The sequence below is a fragment of the Parasteatoda tepidariorum genome, chromosome 9 (assembly GCF_982258835.1).
Source record: "Parasteatoda tepidariorum strain Cologne lab strain chromosome 9, Ptep-v5.0, whole genome shotgun sequence".
NCBI classification, from domain to species: Eukaryota; Metazoa; Arthropoda; class Arachnida; order Araneae; family Theridiidae; genus Parasteatoda; species Parasteatoda tepidariorum.
Window position 1 is genome coordinate 18,250,695 of NC_141763.1, and position 20,446 is coordinate 18,271,140.

General features: G+C 30.3%; 1 protein-coding gene and 1 long non-coding RNA gene across 2 annotated transcripts in view; both read left to right on the forward strand.

Annotated features, from left to right (window-relative positions):
- The first annotated feature begins 5,602 nt into the window (after nucleotides 1–5,602).
- Nucleotides 5,603–20,446, forward strand: part of LOC107443591 (BMP and activin membrane-bound inhibitor homolog) — a 36,941-nt gene continuing 22,097 nt past the window's right edge. Inside the window, exon 1 of the mRNA XM_016057509.4 lies at nucleotides 5,603–5,912. Coding sequence (XP_015912995.1) covers nucleotides 5,744–5,912 — 169 coding nt within the window. The 5' untranslated portion in view covers nucleotides 5,603–5,743. The remainder of the gene's footprint in view (nucleotides 5,913–20,446) is intronic.
- LOC147803359 (uncharacterized) lies at nucleotides 7,745–11,410 on the forward strand. The gene is made up of 2 exons (XR_015429052.1): nucleotides 7,745–10,250; nucleotides 10,424–11,410. It is a non-coding gene; the product is annotated as an uncharacterized LOC147803359 (long non-coding RNA).

Here is a 20,446-nt window from a genome sequence, read left to right on the forward strand (position 1 = left end):
TAGATAGTTGCTTTAACGTTGCATTTTATATGTTACTTTTAGTTTTTGATATTTAGTGGTGAAAAAAATTACTTAAAAGGAGAAATGCTAAACTGTAAGTAACTTGACTTTCGCCATCACTAGGAAATACTATTTTACAAAGAGGGGCAAGTTGGCATCTCTAGATGCGGTAAATAGCTAGCCTCACGTGTTTTAAAAACTTCTTAAAGTATTCGTAGTACATATAAATAACAGTTTTCACGTACTTATCGTTTTAAATATAGTCAATGCAGAATAATAATGGCGAACGAGCTTAGCTCGTCAGCGCGCATTGGGGGAAAATTTCACTACGCGAGTTGTGCTCGTTACTAATCATTACGGTCAAAATCTTGCTCCCGAGCGGAACTCGTTTGCGCGCATTATGAGGCACGATTCGATTGCGAGCTGAACTCGTTCATAACCGTCAAAGGGTTAATTTTCATTTATTTGATACGTTTTATCCTTGACAGTATAGTCTTTGAAAAAAAATTGAAATATAGGCTCTGCTCTGTAATATTGATGAATTCTTCAGCTGTTAAGCTGGATTACTCAGGGTCTGGGTAATACTTAAAAAATTGAAAAAGTGTTAGCAAAATTATGAAAAAAAGTTGTATTTTAATTATGTTCGTAACCATCTCAGTAGTTCGAAAACTTAAAGTATATCTATAGATATCCGCGAATAGCTATAGAATATATCTATAGAGGAATATCCATAGAGGAATATCTATAGAAGAATATATATAGAATATATCTATAGAAATGACTGCTTTTGAGATTTTAGTTTTGGAGTGAAAGCTAGTACAATGAAAATTTTGCATTGTAGCAATTTATCAGTATATTCAGATTTACAATCTATCAAACCAAACCTATAATCGCGTTTGAGATTTTAGTTTTGAAATAATAGCTAGTAGTACATTGAAATCTGCAGATTTTGTTCAAAGACAATTTGTCACATGATTTCTATTTTAAGAACTATGTGAATCCGGTCTTATTTGGGGAAAAACTTGGCAAATTTGCATTGTAGCAATTTATCAGCACATTCAGCTCTATAATCTATTCAGATCTATAACACATTCAAGCCTATTATCTATCAAACCTATAATCAAGTTTGAGATTTATTTTTGAAGTAATAGCTAGTACATTTAAATTTGCAGATTTTGTTCAAAGGAAATTTGTCACCAGATTTCTATTTTAAAAACTGTGTATCAGTATATTCAGATCTATAATGTATTGAAACTTACTTTACTTTATTTAAATCAAGCTGGGTGCCTGAGACGCGCAGCGGCCCCTAACCCATACACCGTGAAATAATTTACATTGTTTGAAAACATTTTATATTATGCAACATTGTGGTGGCAAGTTTAAAAAGACAGGAAATAAGAAAAAAGAAAATATTAAAAAAAAAAAAACAGAAATTACAGGCATTGTTTGTAGATTACATATTTGTCAGTTCTATTGGAATATGTTATTTAATAATTTTTACAGTAGGTTTCTAGATTTTAATAATAATGGATTTTTTAAAGTTCTGTTAAATGTTCAGAGTTTGTGTTTTTTATTTTCAGCTGCTCGGAATAGACTGCAAGATAACACATGAGATTGATGTAGCTCCGGATGCATTGGAAAGTTGATGATTTTTACTGCGATCGATGATGCTGTGCACTATGCTGTTTCTAATGATTTGACGATATGCTGAAAGGATGGATGATTCTGATGATATTTAGAAAAAGTGATATCAGTTGGGGTCGAACCTGGGATCTTTGTGGTTGTATGCGGGTGCTTTATCCATTCGGCTATGACTGTTTACTTCTATTTCTGTTGCTGATGATGAAATGAGGCATCAGATGTATAGAAGGCTGCAATAGGTCGGAGATGGCAATCTTTTTTATAGTTTTCATAGGATAGGACAGAGGTCGCCAAAGTGGTCTATATAGACCCCCAGGGGTCTATTTAACAAAAGCGGGGGTCGATCTGAGACAGGGGGGCGAATGGGGGTCGATCCGAATCGGAAGGGTCGATTGTGGATCGAGAAAAAAAACAGTTCTCAATATGCAAATCACACATACCTAATTAAGTATGCAAAATTTGTGAATTTTTTTTAATAATTGACTCAATATAAGTTTCTTTATGAAACATAAATTAATAAACGTATATTTATTGGGGTGAAACAAGTATTTACGCACCACCGCGCAGTGGCACGAACTCAGGGCAGTTTATAAGTCATATGCATATGTGCGCTTGTCCAAATGTCACGTGTGACGAGCATTGACGTTACAAATGCAAATATCATATGCAGTTTCAGCCATCTTTGAAAACTGTGTTGAATATTTGCAGTGTCATTATTAAAACTTTTATAGTTTTGGATAATTAGTTATTGTTTAGATTAAACCATTCGTTTGGTTTAGATATCAATTTTAATTATCAATGCACAAAAAAGAAGGTAAGCATTAATAATATGGATTAGTACAGCCCGCGACAAAACTATAGCACACTTTGTATTTTTTTAAAGAAAATTACAAAATTGACTAATTTTGACGAAAATTAAAATTGACCAATTTTGAACCCTATATAGCGAACCTTGCAAAAAAAAAAAAAAACACCAGGCACATCCATCTCATTGATCAAGAAGCACCTTAGTTACTTTACTTATTGTATCTACTTATGCATGATTACTTATTATTTAATAATAAGGTATTTAAATTTCAATACTAATATATTTTTCATAAAACTATTGTTACACAATGTACTATTACTTTAATAAATGTTCAAAATCATAAAATAAATGTACACAGTATCTAATAGAGTTTTATTTTAATTAATAGAAAATTACTTTTGTGGGGGTCGATGATTCGAAAAATTATATAGGGGTCGATGATCAAAAAAGTTTGGCGACCCCTGGGATAGGATCTGGTTGAAGTTGGCTGTTTGGCATTTTTCGGCTTTTTTGTAGAAATCTGCATTTTAATATTCAGATCTATAATGTATTGAAACCTATAATCTAACAAACCTATAACGTTTGAGATTTTAGTTTTGAAGTAATAGCTACTACATTGAAATTTGAAGATTTTTTCAAAGAAAATTTGTCACTAGATTTCTATTTTAAGAACTATGTGAGCCCGGTCTTATTTAGAGAAAAAAATAGCAAATTTGCATTGTAGCAATTTTTCAGTATAATCAGATCTATAATCTATTTAAACCTATAATCTGTTCATATCTATAAGGAGACCAGATAATCCATTTCAGAGCATATTTTATAACTTACAATTTATTAAAAAAAGTATTTTAAATATTAAGAAAATTGTCTTAAAAATATTTAAAAAAAAATTAATTAAAAAATTCTTTTTTGTCAAAATTTTGCTAAAAGTTAATTCTGTACTCCCTCCACCGAAACGCTCATTTTCACAAGAATTTTCTCAAAAAGAGCAGAAAAACATATAAAGGGGGAAAAAAAGAATAGAAAAAAAAATCACTTAGAAAGACTACAAAATTTCATATACAAAGCTATTAACTGTTACCCCACCCTTATTTCCCCCTTCCCTGAGGAGTTTGAACTCGCTAAGCAAACAAACAAACGTAAAATAAACGCTAAAGGAAACTTTATTCCCCTATACAGAGATTCCCTCTCATTAGCTATACCAGAAACAATTATCTATCGCTTTCTTGGCGAATATTTTTTTATCCAAAATAATTATTTGAATACAGAGATACCAATTTGTTTCGCTTTGTGGAAATAGTTTTTCTAGCAGTAGAATAATTTATGTTAAATTTTGAGACAGTAAATTCCATTAACAGTTAGTTCGAATCACTTCTCAGTGAGCCTATTAAATTATTAACGAAATAAAGGAAAATAACGCAAGTTTTAGTTTTGATTTATTTACCACTTCAAAAAATTTTCCTGCCGATTTCGGAGCAATCGACAATTGCATAATAAGTCACACGAAATCTAATCTAAACAAATGCACACATGCCAACATTCACTCTTTTCGAAATTGGATTTTCCAAGTGGTAGTAAAACAATAACCGAAAAACTATCTTCCTCAAAAATTTATTTATATTTTAATCAAGTTGAAATTCGCTATCGTAAGTAATAATATGCTTTTATATATTTGTTTTAATTATTTATATGTAGTGGTGGTCAAACTGATTTAAAATTATTATTATAATCCAAAAAGTTTAGTGAAATAACATGAATTTCGCTAGCACTTTAAATATGAAAATAAAATCTTCCGGCAAAACCGGAAGAGTTGGCAGTTATGCAAATTTTAAAATTTGAATCGAAAATATATAAAAGTTAGTTTTAATTAAAAAAGTGGTGACAAGTATTTATTATAAAAAATATTTAACTTGGATTACTGACATTAAATTTAAAAATTAACTGAACGAGAAACCATGCATTTCACTTTAGACAAAGTTCTTTACAATTCATTTATATAAATTTTTTTCTAACTTTTCTTTTTGTGGTTTACCTGGATTATAAATTTTTGTAACTGAAATACTAAAAATCATTTTTATAGTCATAAAGCTCCTATTATGAGTCTACTGATGGTTCCTTTTCCCATTCATCTTGAAATATTGAACCTTGTGGTCGGTCACTTCACATTTTTTTAAAAAATTAATTCTCTCTATTTTTGAGAAACGGTTTTAATTATATATCGTAGCAAAATTTGGACGATACTGTGATTTGATTTAAGAAATTTGAATTAAAGTTATTTTGATGATTATTATTTACATAAATTGTTAAAATGTATGCAGAATAAGATTTGAATTTGACTCAGATGAGATAGATGTATATAAAATTTCAATCCGTGACTATCAACACTGCCTGATTTATCCTTAAGCCTGAGAGGGCCAGGCTTGAGACCCCCACATTTCTTGGGGCCCCCTAATTGTTACAAATAATTCCTCTTTCTGTTTTTCATTAAGAATAGTCTATTAGAGTTATGAGTTTACATGAATTGAACCAAATATAAGCTCAAATTTACTAATATATCGTAATTTACTTGTATTACAAATAATTTAAAAACACGGTATAATTAAACAACATGTAAATTTAATTTAAAGTAACGACCTGGGAGACCTTGACAATTTTATGCATACGGCCCCCACTATGCATAAGCTTCCCAAAGACGATTATATAAAATGAACACTGAATTGTTTGATTTCATAGAAAGTAGCAATTAAATAAATTGGCATTTTTCATACTTATTTCAATTTGTAAAGTGTCGTGGGGAAAAATCAAGCTTATAAAAAATGCTTATATTTGCGTTACCACTAAAAAAAATAAAAGAAAAAAATGAGTTAATTACTTTTTGTTATCATTCAGTACTATTTAACTTAACACAATAATTAACTAATTTATGATTAGCAGATGGTATCACTGATATACACGTTGAATGCCCTCAAAACTAATTTACGATTAACAGATGGTATCACTGTTTAAGCTAAAAAAATACCTATCAATTCAATTTTGTTAAAAAAAAATAATAAGTTCATGAATTACGCAATCTGCTCTTATCCAAAAAATGTTCTCGTCCGCGGACGATTAAAAACTTTTTGAGAAATGTCGCCATGGTGAGACGCAAACTTTTCTTTCGCCAAAGTGAACGCCAAATGAGATGGAAGCAACCTCTTCTTCCTCCAGGTTGTAAAGTAGACAAAACTAAACTCGCCCGTAATCTAGTTGCAGTCGGAATAGAGGCGCCAGTTGATGCGGAGATATGTGCGATAAATGTCGGTATACGTGGTAAGGGATGGCAGCCATGATCATCGCGCGGTTGTCCCGTTGAGAAAACTGACCCCTCCCCCGCTATTAATGACCAACAGGATGGACATTAAATCATCAGAACTTCGATCTGTCATAATTTCTATGACACTTTTCTTCCTCTCATCTGTAAAATGTGAGTATTTACTCTTGTTTTTATACACTGTTTTTAATTATAAAAACGGATCCCCCAAATTGTGCATAAAATGTAAATAGTGGTATTAAAATGTTTGTTAAGTACCAAATTATATTAAAACGCGATGTCGAGTAAATTGAGAGAAAAGCGCTTTCGTTTTCGCGCTATACCTCGAGGTGTTAGTTTTTTGCTTTTCAACAAAAAATCAATAAATAATTTTTTAATTTCATGATTAAAATATGTATCCTTTATGGTTAATCAAAGACTAAGTGGTTTAAAAAATTTTTGAAGTTGCTGCAAACTAAGGAAAATAAACTGTGTATTCTAATTACCTGTTCGTAATCATTAACAGATTTGATAATATGAAATAAATATATGTAGTTGTAAAATCTCTTAATATTGAATATATAAGTGAAAGCAAATAAAATGAAGTCAGTCTTTTTTTTAAATTTTTACACATATAAACATATATCTTCTCGGCTATGAAGAAAACACGAGCTGCCTGCTAATTTTCTCGGAAGCGATAAATTACTGATGGTAAGAACATGACATTTCAATCTTTTTCTCTCTCCAAAAGATGTAAACTGATCGTGACTACTAACTTATATGCTTACTTATGAAAATTCAATGAAGTGTGTATACATAATAATTCTTATTAATAATAAGTAGTCTCACATTACTTACTATTTACAAAGGAAAGGTATAAATAAAATGCCTTTACTACCGTGTTTTAGTTCTTTTTTTAAAAAATTTCGTATCTCAGAAATTAATGTATATGTTTTCTTTTGTATGTAATATTTTTTTGTTCACTTGGACAGTAAAAGTTTAAAATAAGTAAAAATAAATGTTTGAGATGATGTATAAATGTTGAGAAAAAAACATTAACTAGAGAATAATAATAGCAGTGTAATGCAACATTATTTCTGATGCAAAGCGATGTAGCTGGCAATACTGAAACTATAATCGTTTTAGTATCTAATAATATTACTTAAAATATTCGAGACAGTTTCTTTTCCGTTGTTCCTGAAACATTCTTAATTTAATTATGATAATTTTTATATATTAATGTTATATTATCAGTTCCAACGGCTTTTGCAAAATACTTTATAGAGTGGAAGACATTTAGTAATTAAAGCATTTAGAATTTCGATCATTTTGCTAAAATTTAAAAGACCTCACGAGGAAGCTAAAATTGAATGGTGTTTTATACGAATCTTTAAATCTTTTACATACAGTGGTGTGGAGAATAACATTAAATCAAATTAACAAAACAAAGAATCATACATTAAAACATAAACTGAGCTACCACTAAAAAGAAAAAGCGTAGAAAGTTGGCACCACTCTGTTTTAGTAGACATGTTTAGCTTTATATTGATATATTTCTTTAGTCTAAGTTCAAATGTAATCAATATATATATCACTGTTATTTAGATTAAAAAAACAGGATATTTTTTAAAATGACATTATTATTTACTACTTAATTGAATTAAAAATATTAGATAAATATTCTTAAGGATTCTATTTTATATATAAACTGGTAGTATAATGTTTACTTTCTTTTTATATTTTAAATACATAAATTTAAAATGACTTAGACAACCAATGTAATGCAACAATTTATTTTTATACGTAACACAAAACTTCTTAAAAAACAACCTAATTCCAAGGGCATAACTACAGACGAAGAAGTGTAGTGGACTCCGTAAATTCTTTTAGTTTAAGTCTTAACAACCTAAAGTTATTTTAATAGTTTGGTTGTCAACTGCCATATTTTTTTTAAAAAAAAAATCATAGCTACTTTTACAACTTTATCTTACTTATCTTATTAATATATGATACCAAAGTATCATATTGACAAAATTCATTATTTTACTCCAAAATTGACACATTAATAGAATAATTAATTCCTACCACTTTTTTTTTTCTCAACCCATTATGCTTCGCAACCAACATTGCAATGGCTAAAATTGGTTCTGCAAAATAAGTGAGGAATATAACAATATATTCACGTTTTCTTTATGTGTATATTTATTATTATTTTTATTGTTAACAGCCACTTAAATTCTTTTTTAAAAAAGCATTGTATGCTCACCAAAAATAAACTTTATTTTTATATTATACTAGACATTAATGTTTCATCCCTGCGAAGTAAATGCTATGAATGAAACACTTCGCTAGAATTTTATTTATTTTGTTTAATTGTTTGTCTTAATTATATTGTTAATGTTTGTGGACACTGCAAAAAACTAGACTGGTAACTCTTTCTCTCACACCACAGAATATCCATTTTTCCTATTGATAGCTAATATAGTCGAACCTCGATTTAACGTACTTTTATTTAACGAATTTTCCTGTCCCGACAAAAAAGGTACTAAAATGCTCTCATTTAACGAATTTTTGGCTTTGGTTTAACGAACAACAACAATCACTGGAAAAAAAATTCGCACCCAAGTGCTTAATTATATGTATGTATCATGTAATAAGTTTTAAAAGCAAGTAGCATTAGAGAATTATCATTTTAAAGTTGATTTCCTAACGTTTAACTTATAATTTTCAAGCTCGTAGCAAACAATAATGACTTTTTTTCATTATCTGTGTATCTAGGGGTATTTTGCATTGATATTTTTATACCATACTACTCTTTACAAAAAATTGATATTCGATTTAACGAATTGCTTCGATTTAACGAACGGATTTGATGGTCCCAATCCATTCGTTAAATCGAGGTCCAACTGTATTGATACTTTCATAACATTTGAATCCACCCCCCTTACATATAAAAAATTTAAACAAATAAATGAAACATCAAACAAGTTTGCAGATTTTGAGTTCGAATAAAATTTAAAAAAAAAAAAAAAAAATCCGAAAATCTTAACTTTATTTTACAACCAAAAGAAAAAACTCTCCAATAACCTCAAATGATGGAGGCATGCTACTATTATTTATCAAAAATTACAAAACTTGAGTATTTCATCATCATTCTTAACTACGCAGTGATGAATAAATAGTGAAAGTAGTAGTAACGATTAATAGGTAATATTTTTCACGCATAGTTAGTTCGCTTCTTTTAAAATAAATATAGAAATATATTACTACAAGTAGATTATCTATAACAAAAATTGACTGTCCCGAATGTATGTATCCTTTACGAAGAGATAATTAAAACTCAGACGATGTCCGTAGAACGCTGTATTAAAAAGTCATTTATAATGTTAATTTTTTAATGCTATTTTATTTATATACTTTGACATTCTAAATCAATAACACAGCTTTTTAGGGATAGAAAATGAAATGCATGTTCTATTTGTAAAATTCATATTAACTCATCTTACGAACTGTATTATTATTCGAAATGCAATTAATTTCTTCTCATAATATTGAAGCAAGTCCTGAAGAAAGCCCATCCCATTTCTTTATTCAACTTTCTCAAATAGTGGTGTGGGATGTTAATAAGACATTAAGAACATTAGGTGGTCTGTTTGAAAATCTACACCTCCTACTGTTTTTTTTCTTATTCTTTTTTATTTATTTAAAAAATGGCTATTTATGTGGGATACAGCATGTAAAAGGGTGCTCGTTCATCAAGGTTTCATTTTACCTTTCATCTAAATTGAGTCAGTGTATGGCTAGTTTCTGAAACGTTTATTGTGAGAATCAAGATTCATTGGTTTTGAGTTACTTGTTTTAACTCTCAGCAATTCTATAATTAAATATTCCAAGCGCGATATATCGCATTTGGAGTTGTTAACTATATATTCTCCCGCTGACATATATATAAAACCTACGATAGGTATTCGGCCTTCCTTATGTAAGTTTAAATATTTAAATGTAATGTTGTTGTTGAAGTATGCCATTAAGGCAGAGGGGTGCGATTGTTCTTGTTTTCCAGTGGAGCCATTTATGGCCAAGAATTCGACTTCTGACACACCCATACGTCACACCTGTTTATATTTAATGTAAAGTCAACAGAAGATATATTAAAACAAATTTGTTGAAACGGAATTCAAGCATGAATGAATTATTATTAATAATAATAACGATGTTGTATACACGAATAAAATCTTCCATAAAATCCGGAGTAGTTGAACGCAGGATTACTAGCCAAAATGCCATAAGTAGTAAATGATAAAATTCTAGTTTTTTCTTGCATAGTTTTTTAAGTTTACAATTGAAAGTAAATCCAAGAAGTTAATTACATTATGAAAATAATTTAAAATGTAAGTTAACAAAACAAAACAAAAAAAAAATATAACAAAACAAAAAAAATAACAAAAAAAAAATGAATTTAATTTCTACCACTTTCTACATTCTTAGTCGCCCGTGCCATCCCTGTGACAGGTATGCAGTCGTCAGGTTAGATACCATTCTAAAAATGACCATTCTTACCCATTTTAAAAATGACTTCGTAGTTAACAAATGATTTTATATACAATAAAATTTTAATAATGTTGACAGTGCTAATAATTCTACACTTTCTACATTCTTAGTCGCCCGTTGCATCCCTGTGACAGGCATGCAGTCATCAGGTTAGATATATATTCTTAACCATTTTAAAAATGACTTCGTAGTTAACAAGATGATTTTATCTACCATGAAATGTTAACAGTGTTAATAATAAGAATGCTAATGATAAGAACTGTGTTTTCAGGGGTCTAAAAATCTCATTGCGGTAGTAAATTTAAATTAAAGCCAATCAAAACTTATTTTTTTAAGATATCAAATTTAACATTCAGAGGTCTGATAGTACTGAATTTGTGTACATGTGTATTTTATCAGAAAAATCATATGGCAATAGGGCCTTTAGTAACCCTGATGAATATTTGTATTTGGTTTTGAAGTTTAGCACAGGTTTAAAGTTAAAATGGCAGGTAGTCGAATGTAATATTCAAATTAAGTATGTATTTGACGACTTTTTGTGGCTAAACATCAATCGGTTTTATAACTCTTGCAGGACCCCGGTGTCTAAAAAACGTTAGTTAATAATCATTACTTAAAAACATTTGCATACTCTCAATCATATGGCGTTCTTACTAAATATTTTTTCTAGTGATAGTGAGCTGACGAAACACAGACATTTTTAAAACAAATAGAATTTTAATCAGAACTTTGGAGCAAAACGATTTGTCTGTCTGATCATCTTGGTATCAATTAACTGTATGTAGTGGTCGACAAAATTCTTCTGATATCAAACACAATACCTTTCCCAGGAAAATTAGTCTCTGAAACTACGGGAAATCCGTAGTAGTTGGAGGGTATGAATGTTTATTTTTGCCTCCACCCCTCAAGGTCCCTAGTGCTACACTTTGCAAACAGGGTAAGAGGGGTTTAAGCACGCCATCAGCTAAATATTCCAAATCGATTCTCAAAATCAGTTTAATGAGCAAAGAAAAAAAAAATGAAGACGGAGACAAAAAGAAAGAAAAATGTCTTAAAATCGTAAACTGTCTCGTCGAGATCTTTTTCGTCCATCTTCTTTGAGACGACAGTCTCCCGGGGGGTGGGGGCGAAGGGGGATCGAACAAAAAAAAGGAGAATATAAGAAAAGCAAATAAGCGAAAGAGGCCTCTGACAGCTGGTCACAAAAGAAAAAACATCTATCCTCCAGGGCCTACGTTTATTTCTGCTTCTCACCCCCCCCCCCCTCTTAACTCTCAACTTACCTGTTCAGTTGCCCCAACAGGTAAACCGAGTGGAGTGTTTGTGTGTGTTCTTAAATTTCGACACAGTCCCCTTTTTGCAGTTTGTACTTACCGTGGAATTTATCTTCCAACCGGATATTGAAGAGAATTTCTCCACTAATTAGGGGGCAGAATTAGAGAGGCCCTTGTAATAGAATCTTAAACTAGGGGCCCCGCTTTTGGCTTCTCTTCCATAAGTGCTCTTGTTTGGAAATAATTTATGCTTTTAGAATTTCCAACCTCTGAACTAATATCAATATGATGGTATTCTTACCCTTCAACTTCTGCGAAATTTCCTTTATTGTAGAAATTTTTTATTGTGGGAGTAAACACACTATGGTATTAATATTTAAATGAAAAAAATTTAAATAATTTTGTCCACCAATACCAGAGATGCCAATTGCTCCGGATACGCCAATATAATTTAATAAGCGTTAAAAAAAAACTACTAAGATTTGTAAATATTTGGCTATAATTCAGAGATGCCAACTGCTCCGGACGCGCTATAATAAATTAAAAACGGTAACTAACTACCAACTAATATTTGCAAATATTTCAGAGATGCCAACTGCTCCGGACACGCCAAAATAATTAAAAAAACGGTAAATGACTACAAAAAAATTTTTTGCAAATAATTGACTATTTTTGCTTGCTTTTTTAAAGGTTTAGCATGACCGAAGTGTTAAAAAATGGTGAATTATATAACCCTATGAATGATTTAGAAATAGTGGTAGATAAAAATCTACTAAATTGAATTTAGTAAACTAAGAATCACAATTGATAAACTACCACTTTAAAATATATATTTGTTGTCCGGAGCAAGTTGGCATCTCTGATATTTGACTAATTATGCTTACTTTTTGAACGGTTTCGCAAAACTAAACAGTGGCGAATTTTATAAGCCTTTGAATTAGTTAGAAATAGTGGTGGATAAAAACCTAACAAATTGAATTTTTTAAACCAAGAATCACACATTAATAAACTACCTCTCAAAAATATTTATTTGCTGTCGGGAGCAAGCTGGCATCACTGCTGACTTTGCGTACTTTTGAAAAGGTTTATCATTACGTATATAATAGAGGGGTGAATTATATAAACTTTCGAATTATTTAAAAGTAATGGTGGAGAAAAACCTAATAAATCAATTTATTAAACCAAGAATCATACATTAAGAAACTACCACTCGAAAATATTTATCCACTGTCCGGAGCAAGTTGGCACCTCTGCAGTTCTAATTAATAAGTTGAATATATACTATACTAATGAATGAGTTGAATATATACTATACTAATGAAAACGTTGAATATATACAAACTATCATTCAGAAAAAATATGTCTAATAAAAGTTTTATTAAAATGGTATTAATTTTAAAAGTTTCTCAATTAATTCACTGCCACTTAAGAATTTGACCCAAAACGTCATGAAAATCTTAATCTTTATTTTTTAAGTGAATTTGACTTCTTCAAATTTCTCCACAAATTGCAAAACGTAATTTTCTCTTCAAATACATTAAGATTATGTAAATTTCCTCAAATTATATCGTATTCAACGTTGAAACTTAAACATAGCGAATTCGTCGCAACCTTCATAAGGTGTTAAATTAAACGGAATTTAACGTTTTCAAATTTTACCACAAATTGTAAAATGTAATTTTCTTTACAAATATATTAAAATGATTTTAAATTTCCTCAACTTTTATCGCATTCAACGTTTGCAACTGAAACAGAGCGAATTCGTTGCAACCTTAATAAGGTGTTAAATTAAATCCAGCTGCATTTCCGTTTAACTTGATTCATAATATTATGACATTAAGCTTTAAGTTACATTCACACTACAATCTGCAGCGGTCGGCCAAAAAGAAATTGAATTGGTCGTTACCTCGTCATTTAAAAAATGCAGAGAATTGTACGATTCAGCAACTACCTAAATAAATTTTATCCAGTATATATCAGATTGCTGTTTATGTATTTGAGTTACCTAGTTATTCTGATGATCAGGAATGTTTTTACATAATTCGAGCGTTCCTCACAATTCGAATGCTCAGCATGATTATCAGGAATATCAATTACGACAAGAGTAGTTTTTAGTTTCAACTACAGAATTAAATGAAAGCTTTTAAAAATTACGGGCGAATGTACGATTTTTTACAAAATGTACGATTTTTTTTTTCTTTTCTATTTTCTGCTACTACTTATGTTATAGATTTTCAGTTTAGTTTTAAAAATTAGTATTATCTAAGTCTAAGTTCGTGTTTGCAATTCATTTTAAAAATTTTAGTTTGATATTAATTTGTAATATAGTAAAAAAAGTAGTTTAATGGCACATTTATTAGTGCTATTATTAGTTTATTAAAACTAAAAAAAAAAAAAAAAACAAATTCTGAAAAGTTATTGAGCATTTTATAAATGGTTACGTTCTTAATTAGATCTGCAAGTATTTATTCCATATATAATTGCTTAGCAAATGATGCGAATCATTATCTTAGAGTTGTATATTGAAATATACTTCTCCTAATACGTGTTATCGTATTTTATTGCATACGATGCAAATCATTGTCTTAGAGTTGTATATTCAAATACACTTTTCCAAATACGTATTTGTGTATTTTATTGCATATGATGCAATTCATTGTCTTGTAGTTGTATATTGAAATACACTTCTCCAAATACGTGTTTGTGCATTTTACTGCAAATAAATGCTTAGCAAATGATACAAATCACTGTCTTATAGTTGTATATTGAAATACACTTTTCCAAATACGTGTTTGTGCATTTTAGTGCAAATAAATGCTTAGCAAATGATACAAATCACTGTCTTATAGTTGTATATTGAAATACACTTCTCCAAATACGTGTTTGTGCATTTTACTGAAAATAAATGCTTAGCAAATGATACAAATCACTGTCTTATAGTTGTATATTGAAATACACTTCTCCAAATACGTGTTCAGGTATTTTATTGCTATAGAACAACTCAATTGTAAGCAAACAAACATAATCGTCATGTAAGTAACTGTACCCAATATATGTTTTTCATTCTCTACAAGAGCTCTTGAAAAAAAAAGGGGGGGGGGGCGTTTCGTATTTCTTTTCTTCAGCTACAATACAGCGATTTGCCACTATGCCCCCTTTTCAGGGATAAAATCTTTTATTCGGATTTCAAAGCTGCGTTGATTTTACTGGCCAACCCTTCCAATATTCGGGGGATCACACGTCAAGAAACCCCCTTGTCTCCCAAAAAGAATTTATCGATGGCCATTTCGTAGAAGGAAAAAAAAAAACCTGAACACTGATTTTTTTTTTTCTTCTTCCATAAGTTGCTAGGAAAGTCGGGATTTGGTTGAAAGTCTACCAACTGAGACACCTTTTGGTCTAAAAGAGATACCAATCAGTTAAGTCGCCAACCGAAGATTGGCGACAGATATAGATAAGTTTGTGACAGACTTTGCTTCTAAATCCCTCAACAATCTTCTTTTAGTCGGTCTGTCTTTGTCTGTAATCCCTAAATCGCAACCCCCGTATTTCGTATAGGTGACCCCCAGAAAACTGGGAAGTTGATTTTGTTTTTTAGGATCTTGAGACAAAATTGAATTTATCGTAACTTATTTATTTTAAAAGATATATATTTTTTAAATTATCAAGCACGTAATTTTTAGAGTTCTAAAAATTTTTTCCGAAATATTAATAAATAATAAGGAAAAATAGTTTGTAAGTTTCTGTTTGATATTTGCAAAAGCTCTGCGATTGGTAAATCAATTGTTATCTGTTTTTCAAAATAAATAAACAAATAAATAAAAATGAATAATAAATAAATAAAATGAATCATTTACAAAAATCATGAGAGTTAATCGTTTTGAGCAAGAGATGAAATGTTATTGTTTATTGTTGACAAATTATGAAATTTATTATGAAAGTCAATATGTAAAATAGAATCAATAAAGAAGGGCATCAAGAGTGAGTTACTCTGACTTCTTGAAGGGTTCAATTCGTGGAATTGTGCGTTTGAATTGTCTCAGGAAATATTTTTAGTATACTAACAAATAAATTCATTTCAATGTTTTGTTCCCCATATTTATTATTGTTAATTTTCTTTTCTTAATTAAGCTTTTGACTTTTTTCAAAAGCAACCCTTCATTGTTTTTATTTTTTGTGAGAAGTTCAGCTCAATTCTTTGTTGTAATGCAAACTTCTTCTTCTTTTTTTTTTTTTTGAAAAAAATTAACACATTACTTCGCTTGTTTTTATGCGAAAATTCCACACAATATTTCGTTGAATGGTAACCCTTGTTATTAATTTCATGTTATTATAAGGAAGTAGGCATATTTTTGTTAAAAAACAAACCGTGATTTTTTTTTTGTTGAAAAATTATCTTTGTTTTTTTTATGAGAAAATTCAACACAATATTTTGTTGAAAGGCAACCCTTGTTTATTATTCATTTATTAGTATAAGAAATTTAGCACATTTTTAGCTCAGAAACAAGCCATATTTTTTTATTATTTATATTTTAAAAAAAATATTTAACACAACTTTGTTGAAAAATAATTAACTTGTTTTTTTTTATGAGAAAATTCAACACAATACTTTTTCGAAAAGGCAACCCTTGTTAATTATTTATTTATTATTATTTTTTAAGGCATTATTATTTTTAAGGAATACTTTGTTCAAAAACAGATCGTAATTTTTTCTTCTTTTTTTCCTTTTCCCCACCACCATATTTCTCCGTTCAAAAACGCATCGTAATTTTTCTCTCTCTTTTAATTCTGTTAAATACTTTCTTGAAATGCAATCATTTTTTTTTTCTCTAAGAAAGTCAGCTTAGTACTTTTTTTTCAAAAGCATTCATTTCTTTTCTTGACCAAACAACACAACGTTTTCGCAACTACCTACCATTCATTACAGAAGAGAATTTAACGAATGGATACAAGATGTGTTCTAGAATTTTCTCTTAGTAGGTGAGATACATCCCTTCTTTTGAAACTCGATCTTTTTCCAGGATGGGTACCCTCTTAAGATAATAGTTCTGTTTATGAAAAAAAAAAAAAATTCCTCTTTGCAACATACCTTCATGCGAAGATGAAGAAGTTATTTTTTTGCAGAAGCCCAAAAAGTCCTCCATAATTACAGACGTCTGCAAAGAATTTCATCTTTCTCCGAAGGAACCTAATAATGACGACGTGAGTTTTTCTTGGGGGATTCCTGTTAGGCCTCCCTCTCCTTCGACTGTTTGTGAGGGATCGACTCCAAAATTAAATTTTTCAGAGCAATTTATTTGTTTTTTTATTCTGCGTTGTTGGGTGGAAAGCATAAAGAAAACAAGAGCACGCGATTTTTGTTTGCTTTTTGGATTTAGCGTAACAAAATATTTTTCCTTGTCAACGTATCTACCAATTTTTTTTTTGCCACCCGCAGAGAATTTATAAGTTCACTTTCACTATTTGTTCGTAAAGAAAATTAGCAAACAATTTTTTCTTGTCGAATTTTAATTCAACCCATTAGTTTTTTTTTCTTTTTAGAATAGTTTCTAGTGGAAAAAGATCTATTAACCCTTTGCACTCCGAGTATTTTTAAAAGCTGTTTAATCTAATATCAGCACTATAGCATTCAAAATACACAATATCATACCTGCCAACTTTTACGCATTTGGCGTAAAGTTTTAATTCGATATTTAAAGTGGTAGCAAAATGTATGCTTTCTATTTATTCCTAACTTTTATAAACTTAATCTTTTTAACCACCACTATTTTTTAAAAAATTAAGCAAATATATTAATTTGTTCCATATTATGCCATTTTATAACACGGCATTTGTTTCTGCCTAAAATTTTAAATTAAATTCCATTTTACTATAAAATTCCTTTTACAAAATAGTCCTCAGAAGGATTAAAAGTTGGCAGGTGTGCAATATACTATTGTTATACAATTTTAAATTTCTTAAAATAATGTGATTACTAATTATTAAGATATAAAATATCTTAATTTTAAAGGGATGACTGTTCAATGTGCCTCCGTGGGGACATCGTAGTGCAGAGGATTAATAACTTAAGTAATTATTCATTAAATAAATTCTGTATAACACATCAGATTTCAGCCTTTGCTGTCCTGTTTTGTAGATTTGACTTCTTCAGAACCATTAGAATACTTAACCAAATGCATGGAACAAATACAGGGTACCCATAAGCCGGAAAAAATTAAAGAAAGGTTTCGAACTTTTCTCAAAACTGCTTAAAATTCATGAAATTAACTACCAATTATTTTTATAAAAACAGTTTCGGAATTTTCATAGCAACAATTTCCAGGCCGTACTTGATGCGTGCTATATCAGGTCTGAAGACAAGAGGTTAATATTAGGTCCGTTCTGATCGCGAAAGTACACACCTCCTTTTACAGTTATGCAAAAGGATCTTTTATAAGAGAAAGTGGTAGTACATTTACCCTTTAACTCAAAGGTATTTTTCAGCTTAACGAGACACAGAATATTTGATGCAAAGAAGCATGTGCATACATGTTCAAACCTTGTAAAAGAGAATATCCCACAAAATTAAGCGGTATATTTGATATATGCATTTCAGGGTAAATGCCTTACCATTTTGTTTTAAAAAGACACCTTTTACATCCTTGTATGATGGTTTTTTTTCGGACAGAATTTTTGGTAGACCTAATATTAAATTGAATTAGGACTAACGTTCCCATAAACTTTGATTGAAAAAAAAAAGAAGAAAAAAACTAGCAAATTTTTATTTTGTATTCTTGAAAATTATGGAAAATCCATCACAATGAATTGATTGTGTAAATATCTTTAGTTACGTATGAAATTAAGTTAATGGAAAGTTTTAAATTATAGCCAACGGTAGAAAATATAAAATTAGTGCGAGAATTAATTATTTTAGCGCAACCATAGCGCATAGGTATGATGAATATCAAATTATCGAGTTGAACTTAGGGAAGATTATTACACCCAGCAAGCAGAGCTCTCCTTAATTTCGTTAGTTGAAGTGCTGCTAGTTATCGGCCAATCATGCCCCTTACAGGTTCTACCGGATTCAAGTCAAGTGAGAATGCTGGCCATTCCATACGGTTGATATCCTCAAATTGAAGACATTCGTTAATGACGATTTCCCGATAAGGGCGGACTTTGTCATCCATAAACACAAATTCTGTGACCATGGCGCCTCTAAACAAACGTACACGTCGTTCTAGAATTACGATGGCCTATCCTGGTTCTGATTTGAACATGCAGATATATGTTCTGGAACCCAGTATAATTGCACCCCAAACTAGCAATCATCCTGCACCACCGTAACTGTGTCGTTCAATGATGTTGTCTTGGTGGATAACGGGTACCTGACGTTCTCCATATTAAAAGTCCGACGTAAACCAGGCTGTAAGCTAAACCTATAGTTTGTCTAATGTAAGAACTCCCTAGCCATTCGTCTGGACCCGTGGCTGTGACTATGGTAACGAGGTTTAACTATTTTATGTAGGGGTGTGGGGTTGTTGTTCAGGACAGATTTTGTCAGGAGTAGGCGAGAGAAAGGGAATCTTTTTCTTCGATCAATTGTGTTAGCCCTAGAGTGAAGAGAAAAAACCCTCCCTGAAATGCGCTATGCTTGTTTCCATAGCAATAGACGGTCTTAGACTTTGTGGTGGGGAGTTCTTACTGTAGACAAACTATAGACTAGTCGGAAAACATCACACAAGCCTACTGTGACAATGCCCACATAGCATGTTAATCTGTGGCGACTGTGAGCTGTTATGAGAGCAACACATTTAAAAGACCTTACTGCATAAAGTTCAATATTTCAACATTAATATTATTTCAACAATTGATATTACTTCAATAATTAATATCATTTTAACAACTAAGATAATTACGATTGTAATTTTCTCAGTGAAATAACATTTAGCGAAATCCAGTGTAATAACGCTTGCTCTTTTATTAAACAAATGCCATAAAGATCTAACAATATACCAATTTTCGACTGTATTTGTAATAGTTTATCATTGCCTACATTAATTTCAATAAAAAGATAATTATAAATGTAGTTTTCATTGTAAAACGGCATTATTTAGTAAAATCTTGAATAATAACAATTGCTCTATTATCAAACGGATGCGATAATGATCTAACAATAAATCAAGTTTGAATTAAACGATACACTTGTTAGAAGCAAAATTATCTCGCGAAAAACAATAGTATGTTGATTCATGTTATAAAACACGTTAAGACAAATAAAATCTCATTTTGGCGCGAAAGCATAAGTTCTAACACGATTGTTGTCGACAAAATTTGAAGATCAGTGATTGTGCAAGAGGTATCGGAAATTGTTGAATTCGAACATAATCGTTTGCTTATCTTATAAGGTCCATATGATAATGATTCTTAAGAAGTCATTGCAAACTTCTTGAGAAGATAAAACATTCGTTATCAATATCGATGATAGAATCTCTTAGAATAAGACGAACAAGCTTTATAAATCGAGAAAATAAAGACTAATTTTTATTATGTTTTTGACGATTCTATTTTTGTGATGCCGATGATGTGTACTCCTCGAGTGTTTGCAAATAATTTGTTTTTGATGTCTATTTAGTTCATCATTTTGCGATAAGACATATTTACGAGCCATATTTTGTCCTTTCAAATCGCTGTTATTGTGATTTATTGAATACGTTGTTATTATTTATGAATGCTTTATGAGCCCGCTGTTACTGAGAGAGTTTTAAAAGTGCATTATTAGCTCTTGATCAAACGCCAAGCTCTTTTCCATAATAAAATAACTGCAGAAGTACGAAATATTTATTTCTAATTTTTTTTTACGAGAAACTATTTTTGTCTACCACTTTTTTTTTTTTGAATAGT